Raw genomic sequence first — 20661 nt, 5'->3', positions numbered from 1 at the left:
CCTCCCCGGCTTCTCGTGGATCCTAGGGGCCCCCCATCCACTTATGGTAGTCCTTCATCTGGTTCTCTGCAGGTCACACACATGGGAGAAAGAGCCCTGCGGGACCCAGGGAATTGGAAGGGAGAGTGGAGAGACCCAGGACAGCTATAGGAAAATAGGCCCCTGCTGGCGTGGGGGTGTGGGAGCCAGGGGGAGACAAAGGTATCCCGGAAGGAGCCCTTTGGGCATGATTGGGGGACAAGGCACTGGGACCCAGCCAGGTATCATGAGGAGACACTCACAATGTATCCTAAGGGGCACCTCATCCCATCCAGACCCCTTCACCCAGCACACAGCCCTGCCAACTTCTCACAGGGCTTTTCTCCTACAGGTATAATGATGTGGGGTGCAGGCAGCCCCCTGGCTTGGCTCTCCGCTGGCTCAGGCAACGTGAATGTGAGCAGCGCGGGCTCAGCAGAAGGGCCCACAGGCCCAGCCGCACCACTGCCCTCACCCAGGGCCTGGGATGTGGTGCTGTGCATCTCAGGCACCCTGGTGAGCTGTGAGAACGCGCTGGTGGTGGCCATCATTGTGGGCACTCCCACCTTCCGTGCCCCCATGTTCCTGCTGGTGGGCAGCCTGGCTGTGGCCGACCTGCTGGCAGGCCTGGGCCTGGTCCTGCACTTTGCTGCTGTGTTCTGCATTGGCTCGGCGGAGATGAGCCTGGTGCTGGTTGGTGTGCTGGCCATGGCCTTTACTGCCAGTGTGGGCAGCCTACTGGCCATCACCGTCGATCGCTACCTTTCTCTGTACAACGCCCTCACCTACTATTCAGAGACAACGGTGACTCGGACCTATGTGATGCTGGCCCTTGTGTGGGGGGGTGCACTGGGCCTGGGGCTTCTGCCTGTGCTGGCCTGGAACTGTCTGGATGCCCGGTCCACATGTGGCGTGGTATATCCACTCTCCAAGAACCATCTGGTGGTCCTGGCCATTGCCTTCTTCATGGTGTTTGGCATCATGTTGCAGCTCTATGCCCAGATCTGCCGCATCGTCTGCCGCCATGCCCAGCAGATTGCCCTCCAGCGGCATCTGCTGCCCGCCTCCCACTACGTGGCCACCCGAAAGGGCATTGCCACACTGGCCGTGGTGCTTGGCGCCTTTGCTGCCTGTTGGCTGCCCTTCACTGTCTACTGCCTGCTGGGGGGGTGCCCACTCCCCACCCCTCTACACCTATCTCACCCTGCTCCCTGCGACCTATAACTCCATGATCAACCCCATCATCTACGCCTTCCGCAACCAGGACGTGCAGAAGGTGCTGTGGGCCATTTGCTGTTGTTGCTCCTCTTCCAAGATCCCCTTCCGGTCCCGTTCCCCCAGTGATGTCTAGTCATACGCTGGTGACCCTTCAGCCCTGATCACTACGGAATTCCAGAATGTTAGGTCCTCCAGGGCTTTGTCCCAACCCCCCCAGCTCCACACCCCCCAAGACCCAGCTGGTTCTGGAGTTCTAGGACATTGGATGTTTCACAGGATTCTGTCCAGATCCTTACAGGGCCCAGCTGGCTCCACGGTTCTAGAATGTTCAGGTGGCCAAGGTTCCACTCAGAAATGTCCCACAGCCCAGCTGGCTTGGAGTTCCAGAATGCTGCTGGGTGATTTACAGTGCCATTCCAAGTCCCTAATCTCCCCCTCCCCCTCGACCTTAATCATGTCACTTTACTTTTGGGTTTCTGAGCTAAAGAGTCAGAGAGGTTAGTCACTCAGTTGTCTAGACAGGAGAAAGAAAGAAAAATGTATCTATATATATGTGCACATACAAAGAGAGTATCTATTTATAATTTATTTATTTACTTATTTATAGGCGGTAAGGGGAAAAAAGAGACCCACACCTTGAAATCCAGGCCATACCAGGGTATCCCTAGTCCCCACACCCCCATTGCTGACCTCAGTTCTTAGAGGGGGGAAAGGGAGAAAGAGAAACCACGTATTTTGTTATTATTTTTGCTTATTTTTTATCGAAGAGATCATAGAAACCAGAGCCTTCTCCCCAGGCCCGCCCCTCTCGGGTTAGCTGGGAGAACACACCAGCCTCTGGTTTTTTATTTTTTTAAGAAGCCATCACCTGAGCAACCGAGAATTCCTCTGCGCTGGGGGCAGGCTGCCCTCTGGTGGCCGTTTGGGGGAAACTGCAGCCCGGCCAGGCAGCTGGGACCAGACGGCGCTCCACCCCAACTCCACTCCAGCCTGGCATCCAGCGCCACAGCCAGGACCTGGGGGCCAGGCCCCACCCTGCGGTGCCCTAGAGGAGGCAGGGTGTGAGCCAACACCTGACCCCTCTGCCAACCGGGGTATGGCCTCCAGTGCGTCCCTATTCCTATCCGTGACCCATCGCCCAATAAAAAAACGATTTTGTGATAAGTATGTTCCTGTCTCAATGTGTGGAGGGGGTGAAGTGGGCCTGTTGTGGGGGGAGCCTGGAATGGGAGGGAATTAGGTCAGGCCTGGGAGCCTGTTGAGGGATCTGGGAAAGCTAGAGACCCAGGGTGGAGTGTGGCTGGCAGGCCAATCTAATGGGCCCCTCTGCTCAGACCTGGGCACTTCCAGGCAAGGACCCCAACTTTTTTTTTTAAGATTTTATTTATTTATTTGTCAGAGAGAGAGAGATTGAGCACAACCAGGGTGAGCGGGAGGCAGAGGGAGAAGCAGGCTCCTTGCTGAGCAATGGGCCCTGATGTGGAACTCGATCCCAGGACCCTGGGATCATGACCCGAGCTGAAGGCAGACTCTTAACTGACTGAGCCACCCAGGCATCCCAAGGACCCCACCTTATCCTGAGGACAGAAATCAGGGTGCTAGACCCTTCTCAGGTTGAGAATGTCCACGTGCGCTTTTGTTTGGAGCTTTGGCATGAAGTATATGCTCAAAGCATATCCATTTCCTTAATAACAGCTCCTTCTAATTGTGGGTGTTTACTGTGTGCTGGGCACTATGCCAAGTGTACTGCATATGTCACCTCGTTTATGCTGAACAAGCATCCTATGGCACAGATAGTATCTTCTTCATTTTATAGATGAGAAAACTGAGGCTGAGGGAGGGTTAGTGACTGGCCCAAGGCAACATCCATTTCCACAACCTGTGCTCTATTAGCCAATGGCCTCTCCTCTCCTTCCTTCCCAAGCCTGGGGCTTAGGACATCCTGGTCCCTGATTTGTGTTGGGGTTCATTCTCAGAGCCAGAGGCCACATTTAGGAGGAGGTTGGATGGAGTATAGTCATTCTAAAGCTGGAAGAGCTTCTTTTCTAGCCAAAGGTGAGTGATGGTAAGTGTGTGCATCCGAGAACATAAGTGTGCAGGTCGTAAGTGTGGGCGTTTTGGAACCAGAAAGAGTACGTTCACCAGGCAAGAGCAGGAGCAGGTTTGGAAGTGTGGCGAAAGAGGAAGCCATTTCTTGACCAGCAAAGCCTCCCGGCGTCCAAAGCCTCCCAGGAAGGCAAAGCCTGGAGATGCGACCCTTAAGAATACCCTTCCATTGTACAGACAGGGAGACTGAGGCCTGAAGAAGAACAGTCACTTGCTCAAGCCCACACAGCTGTGCCAGGCTAGGACTCCGGTCTTTCTCCATTTCCCTGGCTAGAGCTCTTTCACCTAGTGTTCAAGGCTCCTCCCCAATACTGGCCACAGGACTCCAAGGGGAGTGCACCTGCCAACAGGGGCTGGGTCAGAGCTGGTGGAAGGCAGACCTGGGCTGAGCTACACGCAGCTCCAGTCCAAATACAAAGCAGGGTGTGGCCCACCAGGTCAGGTGCAGCCTTCTTTCCCCACCTTCCTGGAAGGTCCCTGGAAAAAGACACCCACTCAGCAAGCACCTCCCCCATGTCAAGCTTTGGCCCAAATATTTCACACAACATCACCAAGGCCCTTTGGTTGGTATTATTGTTTTCCCCATCTTACAGAAGAGGAAGTTGAGGCTCTGAGAATAGAGGCCCTCATCCATTCACTGCCATCCTTGTGGACAATGTAAATTTCATAGGGGAGACAGTAATAAAGAGACAAGTTTAAGACTTGGTAAAGTCAGAGAGTTCAGAGTCCTGGGAGAGAAATAAAGTAGGGAAGGGGCACAGGGAGTACATGTAAGCTTTAAATGAAGGCTCCCAAGAAAGGCCTCACTGAAGGTGACAATTGATCTGCCTAAAGCCACATAGTAAAGGGCTGAACTGGGATTTGAATTCAGATCCATTTGACTACAAATCTGTTTCTATCCTGGGTAAGGGAGTGAGTTTCATGAGCAACTCAGAAACAGCAAGCAAGGAAACCCCGGGCAGGGAGCCCTGTCCCCAGGCTAGGGAGAGGTTGGGGGTCTCCAAGCTACCCACAGATCTTTGGGAGGGGCGGTGTGAAGAAGGGCCTCCTTGCTGCCTCACCCATGTTCCCAAGGAGCACTAGGGGGAACCAGAAGGAGAGGGTCCAGGTGCCCATACTATTCTGGGCAGGCTTGGCCCTTTGCCTCCCCATCCCAGCTTCTGGCTCCAGAGCTCAGCAGAGTGTAATGCTTTTTGTCTGGGAGGGCTTGTGGTAGGCCTCCATGCTACGGGCCCTCCTCTTTTTGCCAGGGTGTGGTATTATGGTGGATCTGAGGCATTTCTGGGAGCCCGTATCTAGGGTCTCTCTGCCTTAGGTCCTGGGCCCAACCTGAGGGAGATCTCAATCTGCTCCTCGGGTTGAAGCCTATGTGTGTGGTGGGGTTGGCTGGCTTCTCCTTCCTTCAGGGATTCTGTAGATACAGCTCAGGTCCTCCCTGCACCCCTACCCTGTGCTTCCTCCAAGAAGCCTCCTTAGCTAAGTCCTCCCATGGCCATGAAGATGTGTTTTATACAACACAGCTTGAGTAAATATTATAGAGAAGTCTTGCCCTTAGGGGCGCCTGAAGGCAAGGCTGTGTGTCCCCCTCCAACTGAGGGTCCCCGAGAGAAGGAACATGCCTGCCCTCTCAAACTGAAGACTTCTATGTCTCTTTCTGCCTCAGATTCATCTGGTACTCAGCCCGGAGCTACTCAGCACTGCATGCCTGGTGCATGCGTGCGTGCGTGCGTGCATGTGTGTGTGTGTGTGTGTGTGTGTATTTTGGGGTGGGGGGGGTGTCCAAGCCCCTGACATTTTTCCAACCCCACACCTGATCCCACCAGCTACAGAGGCTTGGGAGGTGAGCTGGGCAGTGGCTCGGGGGAGGAAAGGGCAGGGGCCCAGAGCCCTGCCTTCCTGCCTGGGTAGGCTCTAGGGCCCGTCTTTCTTTCCCTTCTTCCCAGGTCCTGTGTGGGGGAGGGGAGGAGCCCCGAGTGCTGAGCCCCCGCTGGGGCCATGACCGCCTCTCCCTGCAATAAATGAGGAGACAGCAGCTATTAATATAAGATGAGTTCACGGGCTCACAGCTTCCGCAGGCTGGAAAACAGGCTCCCGGGGCTGGGGGCTGCGGCAAGTCTGGTCGTCTGTCAGATTCTCTCCTGGAGCCCGGAGCCCGCCAGCCCCACATTCCCCAGCTCCTGACACGCTGAGACCTGTATGCGTGCAGACCTATGGGTACACACCATGGGCATACGCAGGCCATTCAGAGAACACACACACATGCACATACATCCAGACCCAGGTGTGTCTGCACACTGGTACACACACACAGATATCATTGCACACATGTTAACAGACCACGTCAACTTCATGTGCACATGTTTGCACGTGGAAGCACATTCATCCGTGTGTGTACACACCCTTGCACACAAGAGGACACAGACACAGACTTACCCTTGTATACATGTGTGCACATGGGTCCAGACATGCTTGCCTCCCCAGATCCATTTGCACACCATCGCACACCCACATGTATACAGACACAAAACTGCACATGTATATACAGATGGTACTGGGTCAGGTACACACATTTGCATACAGGACCACATTCAAGGACAGGAATGTATGTATATATGCCCCTTTGCACACACAGTCACACAGGCTCCCCGCTGCTATCAGTGCTCAGCAATCAGGAATTCACAGGCAGACCCTTGGTTTCCAGCCACCAGGCTGGCTCAGCCTCCCCTCCTTGCCTCTCCCCTCCCCCACCCCCATGACAGGCAGCAAGTGCTCCTGCCAACCTCAGCGCCTGCCTTCAGCTTCCTGCCCCCCAGGGGTCCCCAGATCCCTGATTAACCCCCTCGCTAATTGGCCACCAGCCCCTTGACTTTGCTGCAGGCCTTCTCGGGAGCTGGGAGCAAGAGGCTGCAAATTGGCCAAGCAGGATGGGGGCGGGGTGGGGGTGCTATAAGCCCCGTGCCTGGCTGGAGCGAGCAGTGCGCTCCTGATGCCAGGGCTTAGGGGAACACTGACATCATATTCTCTGCTGAGGGCACCCCTATGATTCATGTGTACACAGTCACATGAAGCCTTCCTTGCACACACACTTACACTCACCAGTCACGTGCATGGACATGATTCACTTCACTTTTTTACACAAATGCAGGTGAACATTTGCACATACCCAAGTACATTCGTGAACAAACCCAGTACGTGTACATCTGACATGTACGTATTTTACCCGCTAGATACACAGAAACCTCTTATACGTGTACATCCAAACACACCTCACCTAAACACGTGAATGCAGTCATAGGTGTACAGGATTGCAAGCACGTACATTTACATGTTACCCAGACCTATGAATATATGCCTAAGTGTACTTGTAGGCATATATGAACAGGCATCTATGTGTGAGTGCACACCCGTGGAGTCCAGGCATGCATGCACACGCCACTCATGTGTGTGGTACCTTGATGAACAAGCTACTGGTGGCCACCGAGTAGGGAGAACCCTCTTTAGCCCGCCTCTGGTTCTGCAGAGGAAGCGCGAGGTGTGCACAGGCTGCTGGTCAGGGTGGGGAGTGGTGGAACCCACCAGGGTGCAAGTGGCCGTTTCCCAGCCTCCGTAGTAGCCTCCGTCTCAACACCGAACGCTGGGACCTCTGCTGGGTTCCCCTCAGCCTTCAGGGCTCCAGACAGAGGGGCAGAGCTTCTGGGGCATCTGGCTGGCTCAGTCAGTGGAGCATGAGACTCTTGATCTCGGGGTTGTGAGTTCAGGCCCCATGTTGGGTATAGAGATGACTAAACAAAACAGAACAAAACAAAAACCTTAAAAAAAAAAAAAAGAGGGGCGGAGCTTCTGGCTTTAGTCTCTGTTGTTCCTGTCTCCTTGGCTCTGGGCCTGAGCCCACAGGGAGAGTTCTACTCTCTTGTAGGCAGCCTGGGGCCCACAAGAAGAGGATGTCTATGTCCATGCCTGCTGCCAACTTCCTGTGTGACTTTGGGTAAGTTTCTGTGCCTCATTTCCTCAGCTGTAAAAGAGCACTAAAAAGCTTTGGTTGGTAATCCTCCCAGGACTGGCCTGAAGAATGCATGGGGGTCGTGGTTTTTAATGATGTGCTTTACTCAGGCACATTACGTTTGGGAGAGGTGTTATTTCCCAAGACGGTGGGACTCCAGGGTGGAGGGGTCACGTACATCATGGTCAACTTAACTCTTCACTGAATAGGTGAGGAAGCTGAAGCCCAGAGAGGGAGCAGCAACGTGGGAGCTAGAAGACCTGACCTCTGACCTCTTGGCCAGGAAGTCTGCTTCTCTTTAAATATGTATACAGTGGGAGCAGGTGCGTGCATAGTTCCTGAGGCAAGGGCGGGGTGGCTGCCTGCTGAGCGGGGAGCGGGGCTTTGCAGGACTCCCGCCACCACTGTACTGAGGATTCTACCGTGAGAAATTCCTTTGGGTGTGAGAGCCTTTTTTCTTTTTCTTTTTCTTTTTGTGTCCTCCAGCTTCAGACCTCCCTCTAGACACCCTCATCTCCTGGGGCAGAGGGACTGTCTTTGAGGAACACCTGAAACTGCTCCCAGCCTCATTACGAAGGGAGCTAGCTGACAACCACCCCAGAGGCGAACTCACAGGAAATGGTGCCAGGTTGCCCTGGTCCCTGGGCGGCCAGGAGGGGGCAGTGAGGAGCTGGCGGCGGCAGCGCGAAGGCGGGGGGGGGGGGCGGGGGGGGCGGTGAGGACCGAGTGAGGCTCGCCTGCGATGATGTGTTCCTGTAACTGTGTGCCGGTCTGTGTCCTTGTTTGCACAAGGGCAGGGCTCCGTGTACGGAGTGTGCACGTGTCCCTGGGCCTGGGATCTCGTGTGTGCCCGCTCACGTGTTAGGTGTCGCCTTGTGTCTCCGGGTCTTTGTGGATGAATGTGCGCGTTTTCACAGGTGTGCGGCGTGCCCTGAGCACCGTGTGTCTGTGGGAAGCCCCAGCCCGCACGTGGGAAACCCACTTTGTTCCCAGGCAGCTCAGGGTGCGAGGTACTTCCAACTCTCAGGGTCCAGGATAGTCGGGCCCTCAAGCCGGCCCACCTGATTTCAAAGCAGGGGCACAAATAACCGTGCCCCGTAAAGGTGGGCGCCAGAGGGTGGGGTAGAGTGGAACGGAAAACCGTAACACGCCCCCTCGGACACTGAACCCCGCGGTTCCGGACGGGAGAGAATCTGAAAGCCGTTGAAGCTGTATGGCGGACAGAGCATGATCTCGGGCTTGAGAGAGACCCGGGTTTGAGGTGTGGCTCTGCTCCTGGCCAGCTGCACGGTCTGCGGCGACTCAACCTCTGAACTTGTTTTTCTCACGTGTACAATGAGACCCTTCCCTCCTAAGGCTGAAATAAAGCGCGTGCAGTCCTAGGCAGGTAGTAGGCACTCAGCACATGCTCATTCTTCTCAGGATTAGCCCTAAGAGGTGAAGCACCGGGTCACAGCTCCCAAGCGGAGGAGCCGGAATTTAAGCTGCGGCCGCCTGCTTCCCAGAACCACATTCCTCCCCTCCACTTCCCCAGCAAGGGCGGCTCCCGACACCACCATTTTGTCTTCTCCCAGGGCGGGCGTCTGGCTGCCTGTCAGTCACCGGCCTCGGGAAGCCAAGTGCTGACTAAACACAGGCCTGAGCCGGAGGGTGGAGCGAGGGGCTCCGGCGGGGCGAGCCGGCTCCCGCGCCCCCTCCCCTGCACCCCCACCTCCAGCGATGAGCTCAGCGCGCCTGGCGCAGCAGTTGCTGACAATTCAAAACTTCTGCCCCCTCTCCTGGGACGCCAGTGGGTGCCTCTCTCTCCCCGAACAGCAGGCGTGACCAGCGGAGTCACCAACCTTGCTCCCCGCCCCCCTCTCCCGGGGCCACCCCACAGCGTCCGCTGGGCCCGGAACTGGATCTGGGTGCCTGCCCATAAATTACCCCCAGGGACAGTCACCCGCAGCAGCTGTGCTTGGAACAACCGTTGCTTCCTGGGTAGGTCATTTTTTTGGGTCAGAATAGAAACCCAGCCCCTTCGCCTTCCCAGGCAGGAGAGGGGGTGTACAGCAGCCTGAACTTTTTATCGGATTCCATTGAAAATCATTCTATTTAAGGTAAGTTGCTTGGGTCTGAGAGGCAGACAAGATGCCGGCCAGATGTTGGGAGGCAACATCAGCGTTCTGCCAGTGCTGCTCTTCCGCCTGATGGAGGACACCAGCGTGTCTCCCCTGGTCCCTACACACACCCCTCGCCAGCTGAGGAGGGCCTGGGGACCTGGGCTTCTAAGTTCCCCAACTTGGGTCTCCTCCTAAACCAAAATGGTTTCCAGCGTTCACCTCCACCTCCCACGCAGGGTGCACCATCCAGACCCGGAGGCCTCCTGCTCCTCTCGCCCGCCCACACCAGCCCTCCCTCCAGAGCTCAGCCGCCACCTGCGGCTATTGATGTGTCCCCTTCCAACCACTTTTTTGCGCGCGCGCACACACGCGCGCGCGCACACACACACACACACAGATGTTGTCCCCTTCCAACCATTTTGTTATACACACACACACACACCCCCCCGCCAGAGGTGGCTGAGTAGCTACAAAGATTTATCACATTATTTAAAATGTTGGCATTTACATATTTGCATGTATAACATAAAATCGTTACATGGAATCCTCAGGTTATGGGGTGCTGACGTGGTCCACACATAAGCCTGGCAGGGAAACAAAGGAGACCAGGCTTGGAGCCACAGGGCTTTAAAAAACTGGATGTCCTCCTAAGGGCCTAAGAGGAGCAGGGCGAAGAGGAAGGGGTCACCTCAGGGGTTTGGTTTAACCCCACCCTCCCAGATCTTTAACGGAATCTCCTTTCCCACCCTCAGGGGAGAAAGACCCACTTCCAGACTGTATCCCTACTACACAGATGCCCACTCCCTAAAATCGATGTGGCAAACACACCCAAGAATCCACTGGAATAGGTCCTTATAAATATATTTAATATCAGAGAAAAGGCACTTTGGGAGCATTAGGGCTGACTCTCCTACATGTACATCATTCTAGACAGAAAGTAAAAATTGGTTAGTTTCTCAAGTGAGTTAACTGAGTCAAGTTAATACAATAACAGAATTGTTCCCTAGCCCTCACTGAGGCACAAAATGAGGCATATCTCCTAGTGACACCTGGTCCCAGGTCTGAGCTCAAAGCCTGATGCCCCCAGGAGGCCCGACATCTCTCCTGAGCAAAAGCCCCTCGCCCTGGGCAATGGCCCCCTCCCCAGGCCCTGAGGTCAGGTGAGGGGGGCTGCGGAGGGAGGCAGGCGAGAGCAAAGCTGGGACACGGTGGGAATGCTTAAGCAGGGTCACCAAAGCCACAGAGACCTCAATCTGTCCAAGCTGGCGCTGCAGAGCCGGAGGACCGGCGCCACGGGAAGAGATTTCACATTAGCCCTGACAACACCGCCTCGGCTCTGCGGTGACATTGGCCAGGGTCGTTTCTGAGGGCGCTCGAGCTTCCGCTGGAGGCGAGCTGGAGCTTGGGCCAGCTGCTCTGACCTCCAAGGAATGGCAGAGCCTGCGCCCCGCCTGCGGCTGCTCCTTTGGAATGTAGTCCTCACAAGCAGGGCGAAGCCGCAAGTCACTTCTTGACAAGCCGACTGGAAGCTGGGTCCCTGGGCCACAGGAATGGGGGCAGGTCCCCTGGGCTGGGCAGACCAGGGAAGGGAGGTGGCTCCTTGGCTTCAGCGCTTAAGAGTCCTTATGAGCCACTGCCCCACACTCTTACCAGCCTCGGCCCAGTTTAAATAATCACTAAACTTTGCATTCTACAATTACAGGATTCCAAAGACAGACAATTATCTGCAAAGGGTCCTTTATCATCTTAAAGGGCTCTGGGTTTAAAGAAGTGGGGTATTTTTTTTGTTGTTTTATGTGGGTTTTGTTTGTTTTTGTTTTTGGTGCACATATGCATAGAGCCCAGAGGGCCTCTGGGCTGACTGGGTCCCCAGCCCCCCGAGCCAAGGAGGCTTTTCCTCGGCTTCGCAAGGCCGGCTGCTACAAAGCGCAGAGCTTGGCTGCATGGATTTTAATGAGGGCGCCAGGCAGAGCAGTGCTGTTGCTCTCCGGGACTTGCAGATCATTACCGAACCAGCTGTAGGATGAGAACACAGCACATCGAAACCCTAGGAGGTCACTGAGCTAATGATCTAATCCTACCTTCCGCAGGCAGTGCCCCCCCCTTCTGCCCCCAGCCCTTTCCAGGGCTGACTGTGTCCATTCCAGAAGCCAGGCCAACACCGCCCCCTTCAAGGTCAGAGCAGAATGATAGCGAGTGGTGCTCGCTCCCCCTTTTCCGGAAAGGAGGGGGATGGGGGTAATTTAGTCAAAACCATTACACCCAAACCCTGGCCTGGCCAGGCCCCAGGACTTCTATCTGGGAGAACCACTGCCCTCCACCTGCCTCTCCAGCCACTGCTGGGCTGCAGCCAGGGACACCTTCAACAGCCATTTTAGGGTTCTGAAGAAAGCACCTTCAGCTTCCAAAGTGCAAGGCAGGAAGCAAGGTGGGGGCACACACCGCTTGGTATGCTCAGCACTGGAGCATGGTGCCGGCCCTGTGCCACAAACACCTGATCTGGGAAGGGGGAAGAGGGTGAACTCGGCAGCGGCCCTAGCAGGAGGGCATGCTGGCCCCTAGAGGCTCAGTCCCAACGCCAGAGTTCAAGGAAAGAAGGCAGAGGGGGAGCATCCAGCCAGGGCACAGCGGTAGTACCCATGATTACACACTCTCCTCAAGCCGGAGGGGTTTATGAGGGCTTTGGCAATTATTACAACCATTTGCCGTGCTGGGTAGAGACAGATCCTGTTTCTCTTTGTTTCAGGGCTCTGAAAGCCGGAGAAGCCAGGAGAAGCCGGTTTCAGCTAAGAGGCTACACAATAGTTAGGGCAGAAGAGAAGAAACCTCACTGTTGGCCAAAGCTGACCAGTTTTTTTCTGAATAATAGCACCTGTGTATTAGCTCTGGGAGCAGGGGGAGTGAGGGAGGGAACATCACTGCACGCAGTGAAGAGGGAGCTGGAAACAAGACCCAGAGCCCCTCTGCCTTTCAGTCCTCCTCACGGCTGCCAGGCCCCCCTAGGCAGCTACCTGCGGCAGCCACCAGCCTGAGGGACTGAAGTTTCTACAGTTGGCAGAATCTATGCTTAAACTGGGGAAATAAAAGGGGGACGAGTTGCAGAGGAATTGAAAACAGCACCTGTCAAAGCTGCATACCCCCTTCCTTCTCTCACTACCTCTGGTCCCCCAGAAAGGCAGCTCCCAAGGCCATGTGGTTCAATGGTGATAGTAAAGGGGGAGGAGAGACAGGCTATAAGGGTCTGAGCAGCACAGACAGGCCTGGCACTGGCTCTGAGCCCTCCTACTGGGACTCCCACCTATGGTGAGGTCTGGAGTAGCACAGAGCCAAGACTGTTCTGCCTCGTCTCCAGCAAGTGCCCACTATTTGGTCCCAGAAGGCACAGGTGACTTGGAATCAGGAATTCTGGGCTCTAGAGTTGTCACCATCCAATGTGTGACCCGGAGCAAGTCATTTCCCATATCTAGATTTCAGCATCATTAGGAGCCTAAGATCCAAGGAGTTCCACCATTCTTCCAGTTCTGCAGTTCCGAGTCTCTAAGCTTGGCTCCTGACAGTCGGCAGAGGTCCAGATCCCTACGTGTTGGGGCTAGTTTGGTCATGGGTATTAGAGGTCTGAACTGGGCTGTGGTGCCTAGAGCACCTGGTAGTGAAGGAGGGGCATTTAAAGGACACTTGAACACCACACTCTAGAGAGGGAGCTTGGGAAGGAGGCAACAACTTCAGCCTTCAGAAAGGCACCATTTCTGGGCAGAGGGGGAGACGCTCTTTAGGGCCTGATGACTCCTAGAATAAAGGGCTTCCAGACACTGGGATGGCTTAGCAAAAGGAAGCTCCCCCTGATGACCAGGGCAGAAAAGTGTGGCAGTCTGGCTGCTAGGGCATGTGGCCTGCTCAGCCCTCTCAGTGCATGGGAAAGGGGCTGGCCGTGCCCCTGCAGGCTTTTTAGGACCAGAAGATGGCTGGCATTATTTGAAGGGTAAGGATTTTGGAAGGAGACCACAGCTGAAGATGGCTCCCAGGGGAAGGTACCAACTCCAATCTAAACCCAATCAAAGCGATTTGCTTGGGAGTTTTTCCTTCTCTTCAATATGCAACAGTCACTTGAAGGGAAGAGGGAACATCTCAGCTACTGAATCTCAGGAGCCCCACGGGGCCTGTCCATGGGGAGATGGGAAAATATATGTTGATTTGGAGGAAGCACTTGGATATATCTTTGGTTGCTTCAGGGAAGACTTTGGCCCCTCGAAATTCTTTTTTCCTCCCTTTTCCCATTACACTGTTCAGATATGCATCAAAGAAGGCAGCAGGGAGAAAGAAAAGGGAGGTGGGCAGCAGGCAGAAAGAGTTAATCCGACCAGTCGTCCTCATCAAACTCAGAGGAGTCATCCTCCGAGTCGCTATACTCCACGGCAATCCGACGAGACAAGATGGTGGCTACGTCGTTGCCCACGACGTCACGCTTCTCTTGTTCCTGCTGCTCCTCAACCCTGCGCAGCTGAAAGCCTGATGAGAGAGAGAGAGAGAGAGAGAGAGAGAGAGAGAGAGAGAGAGAGAGAGAAGGGTTTAGAAGGCGAGTCAATCTCAAAAGGTCTCAGGATCCACACAGGACCGAGGAAGGAGGGGTGGACGGAGTCAGGGAGAGGCGGTGGGGGGGAAGAAGGATGCCCTGAGAAAGCGAAGAGGGAAAGGGGGAAGCCAGAAAAGGAAAGGTGAGGCTTTATCCAGTTCTGGCCCCGGGGCTGCAGGTGTGTTGGAAAGGAAGCCTGCCGTTCTTCCCTTTTCCACGTATCAGGCTGCTGAGGATGGTACTTCTCACCGAGGCTCTAGGTGGGGAGGGGTCATCGATCGGACCCACCGGGCACTCAGTCTGCCCAGTTCATTGATTATTGCCGAGCTCAGCTGCCCCAACTCATCTCCCCCAGACAATCCTTTAGTTCCAGAAGGCTCACAGAAGAAACCACTCTACCCCACTGGGACCAGCCCTGACCTGTGACAGAAGGAGAATAGATGCTCCACAAGGGTGAGGTGATGAGGGAGGGCAGGAAGGTGGGAAAGAAGGGAGGGAAGGGGAACAGGAGAAGAAGGGGAGGAGGCTGGCGTGAGAAAGGGGAAAGAGAAAAGGGAGGAGGGATATGAAAGGCACAAAAGTGGAAGACAGGACATGACTGAGTGTGGCCAGAAAAGTACCTTCTAGGGTAGTGAGGCTTGGTCTTCTCTGGGGCACAAAATGAATGCAAACACAGGCAAAACATTTCTTGTCAAGGAGTTCAAAGACCCAAGTTAAGAATCCCTTACTTTACTTTACTTACTTACTTAAAGTAATCTCCACACCCAAGGTGGGGCTTGAACTCACGACCCCAAGATCAAGTGTCGCCTGCTCTTCTGACAGCCATCCAAGGCCCCAAGAATCCTTTACTTTAAACTAAGGTGGAAAGAAATCTACAACTCTATTTTTAGAGTGAAGCCTTTCTTTAGGCTGATCTGAGGCCTGAGGTCCCTCCCAATCTCTCCCCACCCAGTGGGGGAATCTATCCCCTGGGAAGGGCACAGAACCCCTTAGCCCACCCTCCAACCAGTCATCCCGGCTGCAGAAAGACAAGGCCTCATGGTCCAGGACCCAGCACTGGGAATTACCTTGACGTATGGCTGAAAGTAAGTCGCTGCGGGCATCGCTCACAGGAGGCAAGGAGGACTTAGGCTTGGTGGCATCAGAAAGTGGTGGTGCGACAGACAGGCTTTCTGTACCACTGAAAGGGAGAGGAGGGGGCCCCGGAGGAGGGGGGGGAGGGGGAGGGGGGGGTGCGCCGCCTCCTCCTGAGTGGGACAAGGGAGGTGGTGGCAGAGTTGGGTAGTCAGCTGCGGGCGGTGGCGGAGGAGGCGGAGGGGCAGCAAAATCGGGGTGAGGTGGGAAAGATGGGGGTGAAGGTGGTGGTGGGGTCCCTGGAGACCCAAATCCTCCAGGCGGTGGTGGGGGTGGAATGCCCATCATTGGAGGCGGAGGTGGAGGGGCAGGTGGTGGGGCAAACCCGGGTTTGGAGCCTGGTGGAGAGCCCAGAGGAGGAGCTGGTGGTGGATGGCTTGGACTGACCACGCTGGATCTTTTGGGTCCAGCTAAGCCAGGCCCTCTTTGGTTGCTGTCTGCTGGGCAGCTAAAAGGACAAAGAAGAGATCCACCATCACGCTCCGCATGCAAACATACACCTCTAATAAAGCTTATCTACGAGCTTAGGTTCATTTTGGTTGACTACTATCATTTCATTTTAGCTCAAACAGAAAAAACCTGAGAATGGTCAGAACAGACCAACAATGCAATGGGCAGCCTCATAATGCAGTAAGCTTCTCATCAGCAGAGGAATGTAAGCAGAAATTGAGAAAAGCTATTGAAAGAAGTTTAGACTGGGATTCCTCTATCAGGTAAGGGTTGGCCAAGGTCATCTCCTAGGTCCCCCTCAAACCTTCCAGCTTTCCAAGGGAAGGCACCCTCCTGAACTCTCCTAGGAGGGACAGTCAGTTTAATCCTGGAACCAGGACCAAGAAGGCATGCAAGAAAAACTGGAATAAAAATCCAAACATCACCCACCCACTGGGCTCTATTCCTCAGACTATTATCATTCACCAGATCTTGTGAGGGCAGGAAACCCAAGCCAAGCTGACCAAACCTAAGCAGGGCACAGATCCAGGTAAATGCACCTCCACCGTTCATGTGGAAAATCCTGAGAAGGGATGAGGATCTGAGGGTCAGCAGAGATGGGAAATGAATGTGCCACCAGACTTCACCCGGGTTGAGAGACGACTCAGGCGTGCCTCTCCTGAGTCGGGTATGCTTGGCTGTGGCTGCAGGGTCTCAGGCCATGTGTGAGGCTGAAGGATTTCTTTTTCCACCTTTGTACCTGCCCTCCACTAATAGTTACTCCTTAGAAAAAAGCGTCCATCTTGGAATTTTCCACAGACCTTCAAGTCTGAGCTGCATCTGACAGGGCAACCAGCAGGAAGTGATCTGGGATGAGTGGTTTCAAGAGCCAAGAAGAACGGGGCTGGGTTAGGGGGAGGGGTTACAACACCACTTTAGGTGTCCATCTGAGGGGTCCTCACCATATCCAATCTCTGATGAAACAGTATCCAAGAAGAAAAGTGTACCTTTCAAAGCTCTCATTTGTCAGGCATCAGAAAGGGAAAAGTAACTGTGAGCAAACACTGAATCTGAACATTCCTCAGACAGACCCCCTTTCAGCCATTACTTTCTAACTCTCCCCCTGTACACCTCTGCCACATATCAGTACGGACAGTCTACGTTTCACCTCCCTTTTTCCTTTGTTCCATTCTTTCCAGCAGTGAAATGAACCAGAACAGGGTAGAAAGGTGAATGACTGCTAGGTTCCTAGATAACTGGGCAAGGTGTCTGTTAAATATTTTAAGGACAGCAGATTACACCACTTCATTTCATGCTGAGTTAAAGCTAAGTAAAAACAACAAGAGATAAGTTGGTGATCTCTAGCTGTTCCAGTATAGCTACTAGTTAAGAATACGGGCACTGAAGACAGAATGACCTGCTTTCCAATCAGGGCTCTGCCTCTGACTGGCTGTGTGGCCTTAGGTAAATTCACTGACCTCTTTGCGCCTCACCATTTACTCATCTGTAAAATGGGTACCTACCGCAGGAGGGCTGTTGTGAGGATGAAGCAACATATACGGTGTTTGGCATAATGTCTGGCACCTTACAGGCACTTCAATAAAATGTTAATTACTTCTATTCTCTAGACAGACTTGCCTCAAGTTATTTTACTGGTCCTGCCCTGAATTTGGAACACTTATTTTGTTCTATTTTTTTTTCCTTAAGATTTTATATTTTTAGGTAATCTCTATACCCAACACGGAGCTCGAACTCACAACCCTGAGATCAAGAGTCGCACGCTCCACTGACTGAGCCAGCCCAGCACCCTGAAGAACACTTATTTTGTTCTTGAGTATGTAACCACCCAGAGTGACAGGAGAAAGAGTACCATTTACCTGAATTCTGCTGGTGGGGGAGGCAAGCTATCCTCAGAGAAGGAAGGAGAAGGTGGAGAAGTAGAGTCTGACAGCGGTGGCGGTGGGTAGCTGTTTCCGTCCACATTTTCAACAGAGCCAATACTGCCGTTCTGGTACACCAAGGTGGGTGGATACCTGAAAATGAACCCAATGCTAAAACTGTCATTTAAAAAGTGTGAGTGGTACTCTCATGCTTTTGGTTTTTTTTAAGAGACCCTACAAAAATGCATTTGATACAAAAGCTTTTAGGAAGAAAGAAGTAAGAATATTCCCCACATATTTTCTGCCATTCTGAAATTTTATTTTAGGACTAAATTCAGGATTAAAATTTAGGACTAAATTCTATTGTTAAATATCTCCCAGATATTCCTGCTGGATTCAGAGGAATGGGATTCAACACAGGTAATCTAAACCATGCTGTTCCTTTCCCAGGGCTGGTTGGACTTGTCAAACCCAGCAGTTCTTTTAAATTCTCTCCCAAATGTTAAGAGCAGCCTATACCCAAATCCCAAAGTCTATCTTGTGGCAAAGGGCAAAGCCAAGCCCCAAGGCTAGTGAGCTGCAAACACGTGACTGGCACACAGCCTGGTTTGGAGGTCAGCAAGCCTCTGGAGTACTCAAAGGCCAAGGAGGCATTTGATTGCAAAACCAAGCTGAGGACAAATACAAGTTGCTGTGTGGTAGCTAGACTTGGTCTCCCTGCCAGCTCTCTTAGCCAACACGATGAGCTGCCAACTTAAGGAGGCTGCTAGGGCCTGTGCCTCATGAAAACCTGCCCCTCAGACCACTGGGCCTTGGGTGAACAACAAACCTCCAAATGACACAAATACACCAAACTGCAGCTAGCAAAATATGGTTGGTTCTGCTCCATCTCCCCCTTCTCTCCACCACTCTGGGTTCTAAAGAACTCATCTCAGACAGACCCCGGAGAGAAGAGAGCTGGAGGGAACTAATGAATCAAATGATACTCTGATACAGAAAATCCCCAAGGCCTGGAGCCCTGTAGGTTTAGTACATCTCTTTATAGGTTCACCAACAAGCATACCCAGGCAGACCAGCCATGTAGCCCAATCCCAAACTTCTTGGACAACAGGAAAATGGGAGGCAAATCCTCATTTTCACCAGCCCCATTCCACACACACACACAACAGAAACCAAACACATAATATCTGGCATTCTGAACATGCAAGATTCTGGCCTCACAGTCATAGAACCTAGGACAAGGCCTGTCTGAACAGGATGGGGCCATGGAACAAAATGGTCCCTTTTACTGGGAGGTGAAGGTAATGAAGGTACCCTCAGGGCTGATTTCCCTGTAGAGAGAAATGTTCATTTTTTCTCTCACCATCTTCATCACTCTTTAAAACAAATCTCTTAATCCAGGAAGAACAAGTGTCAGAAGTGTCAAGATTTTTAAAAGTCAAGATTTTCATGGTAGAGTTATTCCTAAAAGCAAGAACAACTCAACTCTTTCCTTTTAACATTCCTAGACACCCGGCATTGGCTGGCATGGTTCTCTGACAGCCAGGATGCAATGTATTTAGAGAAAAAAACCAGGGCAACACTCATGCCAAGCAGTCGTGGTGACTTGGCTTTGAATGTCACACAGGTCGGACACCAGGATAAGCATCAACCAAGCTCAAAACCAATTTTTTTTTTCCTTTTAAACCTCCAGTGTGATTTGGTATTGGGAAATGGGTCAGCCTGACATCTACTGTTTCCCCATGGAGATATATAGCCTCAATAGTGGCCGAGCGACCTTTCCCACAGTGTCTCTGAGGTCTGCTTTCAGTCCCTTGGCCAGCCTCTCTCCCGAGACTGACAAAGGCTGACTGAAAAGTTGCTTTGGTGATGTGCACGAATTCTCTGCCTGGCCCTCTCCACTCCTGTGAAATGCCCAGCTCTTAGGCACGACCTTCAAATCAATGCTCTGGAGGCAAAGAGCTCCCAAGACCACTTTTCTTCTCTTTCCAGTCTTTCCTTTGAGGCCCACAGACATATGAGTGTCTGGCAGAGCAAGGGCATCCGAAGCCATGGGCTTTCTTTTCTAGACTACTACAGTCACCTCATTCAAACTGCCGAGTCTCTTGATTTATTTAGCAAATTCTAATCACCAGATGGATGCACATTCAGGTAGCTGATTCATAGTGGTATTGATCTTAGCCACACAGGCAGACTTCAGTGGGGTGTGAAAGGTGTCACACCAGAGCTGTCAGACTGTTGCCCCCAGGGCCCCAGGCCCTTCGAAGAATGCTACCAATAAAACGAAGGCATCACCTACCCAGAAGGCCCCAGCTTTTCTTTGGATTCCACAAATTCTTGTCCCATCTTCATCTTCTCCCATTCTTCCTTCCGTGTCTTGATTTTACGTGGATTTACATTCCCTCGATTTGGATTATCTTTCTTTTCTTTCTATAATGAAAAGAAACAGAAAAGCCTTTGTAAAACATTATTCCGAAGTCCTTCATTAAAATTCCATCCACCTTCAAGGATGCACACCCAAGACATGATTTGCCTAGGCAACATACAGTAACTAGAGAATTTATAGAATTACTGGTTTTGGAATGACCTAGAGGTCATCTAGTCCAAACCACCTCCCAAGGTGAAACACATTCACTTAATCCAACCCTCAGACGCCTCTACAGATGGGAAACTCACTATCTCTTTGGGTGACTCATTCATGTTTCTGAGCAGCTCTAATTGTTAGGAAGTTAGTAAAAAGCTATTTGTCACTCACTCTGCCACGAAGGTCAGTCACTGTCTCTGCGACAAGTATAAGGAAATAGCTAACAAAACAAAATCAAACTACCAATGAGGAGTTTCTCAGCCTGTGCAGCTGCACTCGCCCCTGGGGCTCTCTTGGGCCTCCCGGCAGCCATGCTAATGGGATTGTGAGGTTGCAACTGGTAGGTCATATGCTTACACACATCACTGGAGGTCTATGGGGAGAGGAGTGGCTCCCAAAACTAGGCCTATGCCCTCATCCCACCCCACCCAATCAGTAGTGAAGGTGTTAAACTGTCCCTGTTTGTAAATCAAACACTGTAGAGCCCTGTGCTGCTCTGTGAGAAATGAACTGCAAAACTGGCGGGAAGGGACTAGCCTAGCTTGAGTGTCCAGCAGAGTCAGGTGCAAATTGCAAGAGAAATAAATGGTGAATAGAAAAGTCAATTTCTAAAACTCAGC

General features: G+C 52.8%; 2 protein-coding genes and 1 long non-coding RNA gene across 7 annotated transcripts in view; 2 read left to right on the top strand and 1 right to left on the bottom strand.

The window, feature by feature from the left end:
- The first annotated feature begins 375 nt into the window (after nucleotides 1–375).
- Nucleotides 376–2366, top strand: GPR3 (G protein-coupled receptor 3). Its single transcript, XM_025855832.2, is given in 2 exon segments — nucleotides 376–1182; nucleotides 1184–2366. Coding segments are annotated over 2 exon segments (993 nt in total). The 3' UTR covers nucleotides 1370–2366.
- Nucleotides 2367–7217: 4851 nt separating this feature from the next.
- On the top strand, nucleotides 7218–7981 carry LOC141374491 (uncharacterized). Its single transcript, XR_012381420.1, has 3 exons — nucleotides 7218–7327; nucleotides 7552–7665; nucleotides 7829–7981. It is a non-coding gene; the product is annotated as an uncharacterized lncRNA (long non-coding RNA).
- Nucleotides 7982–10289: 2308 nt separating this feature from the next.
- WASF2 (WASP family member 2) overlaps nucleotides 10290–20661 on the bottom strand; it is a 74846-nt gene continuing 64474 nt past the window's right edge. For 4 of the 5 annotated variants that reach the window (XM_073903117.1, XM_025856745.2, XM_025856746.2 and 1 more), the window contains 4 exons: nucleotides 19757–19887; nucleotides 17455–17628; nucleotides 15082–15596; nucleotides 10290–13950 (listed from right to left, as the gene is read on the bottom strand). In XM_073903117.1, coding sequence (XP_073759218.1) covers nucleotides 13793–13950; nucleotides 15082–15596; nucleotides 17455–17628; nucleotides 19757–19887 — 978 coding nt within the window. In that variant the 3' untranslated portion in view covers nucleotides 10290–13792. The remainder of the gene's footprint in view (nucleotides 13951–15081; nucleotides 15597–17454; nucleotides 17629–19756; nucleotides 19888–20661) is intronic. The other variant, XM_025856747.2, reaches the window with a different exon arrangement.

This window comes from Callorhinus ursinus, unplaced genomic scaffold (genome assembly GCF_003265705.2).
Source record: "Callorhinus ursinus isolate GAN/ISIS: 27379988/994484 unplaced genomic scaffold, GSC_fseal_2.0 scaffold18, whole genome shotgun sequence".
Classification (NCBI taxonomy): Eukaryota; Metazoa; Chordata; class Mammalia; order Carnivora; family Otariidae; genus Callorhinus; species Callorhinus ursinus.
This window is presented reverse-complemented; position numbering and strand designations above follow the sequence as displayed.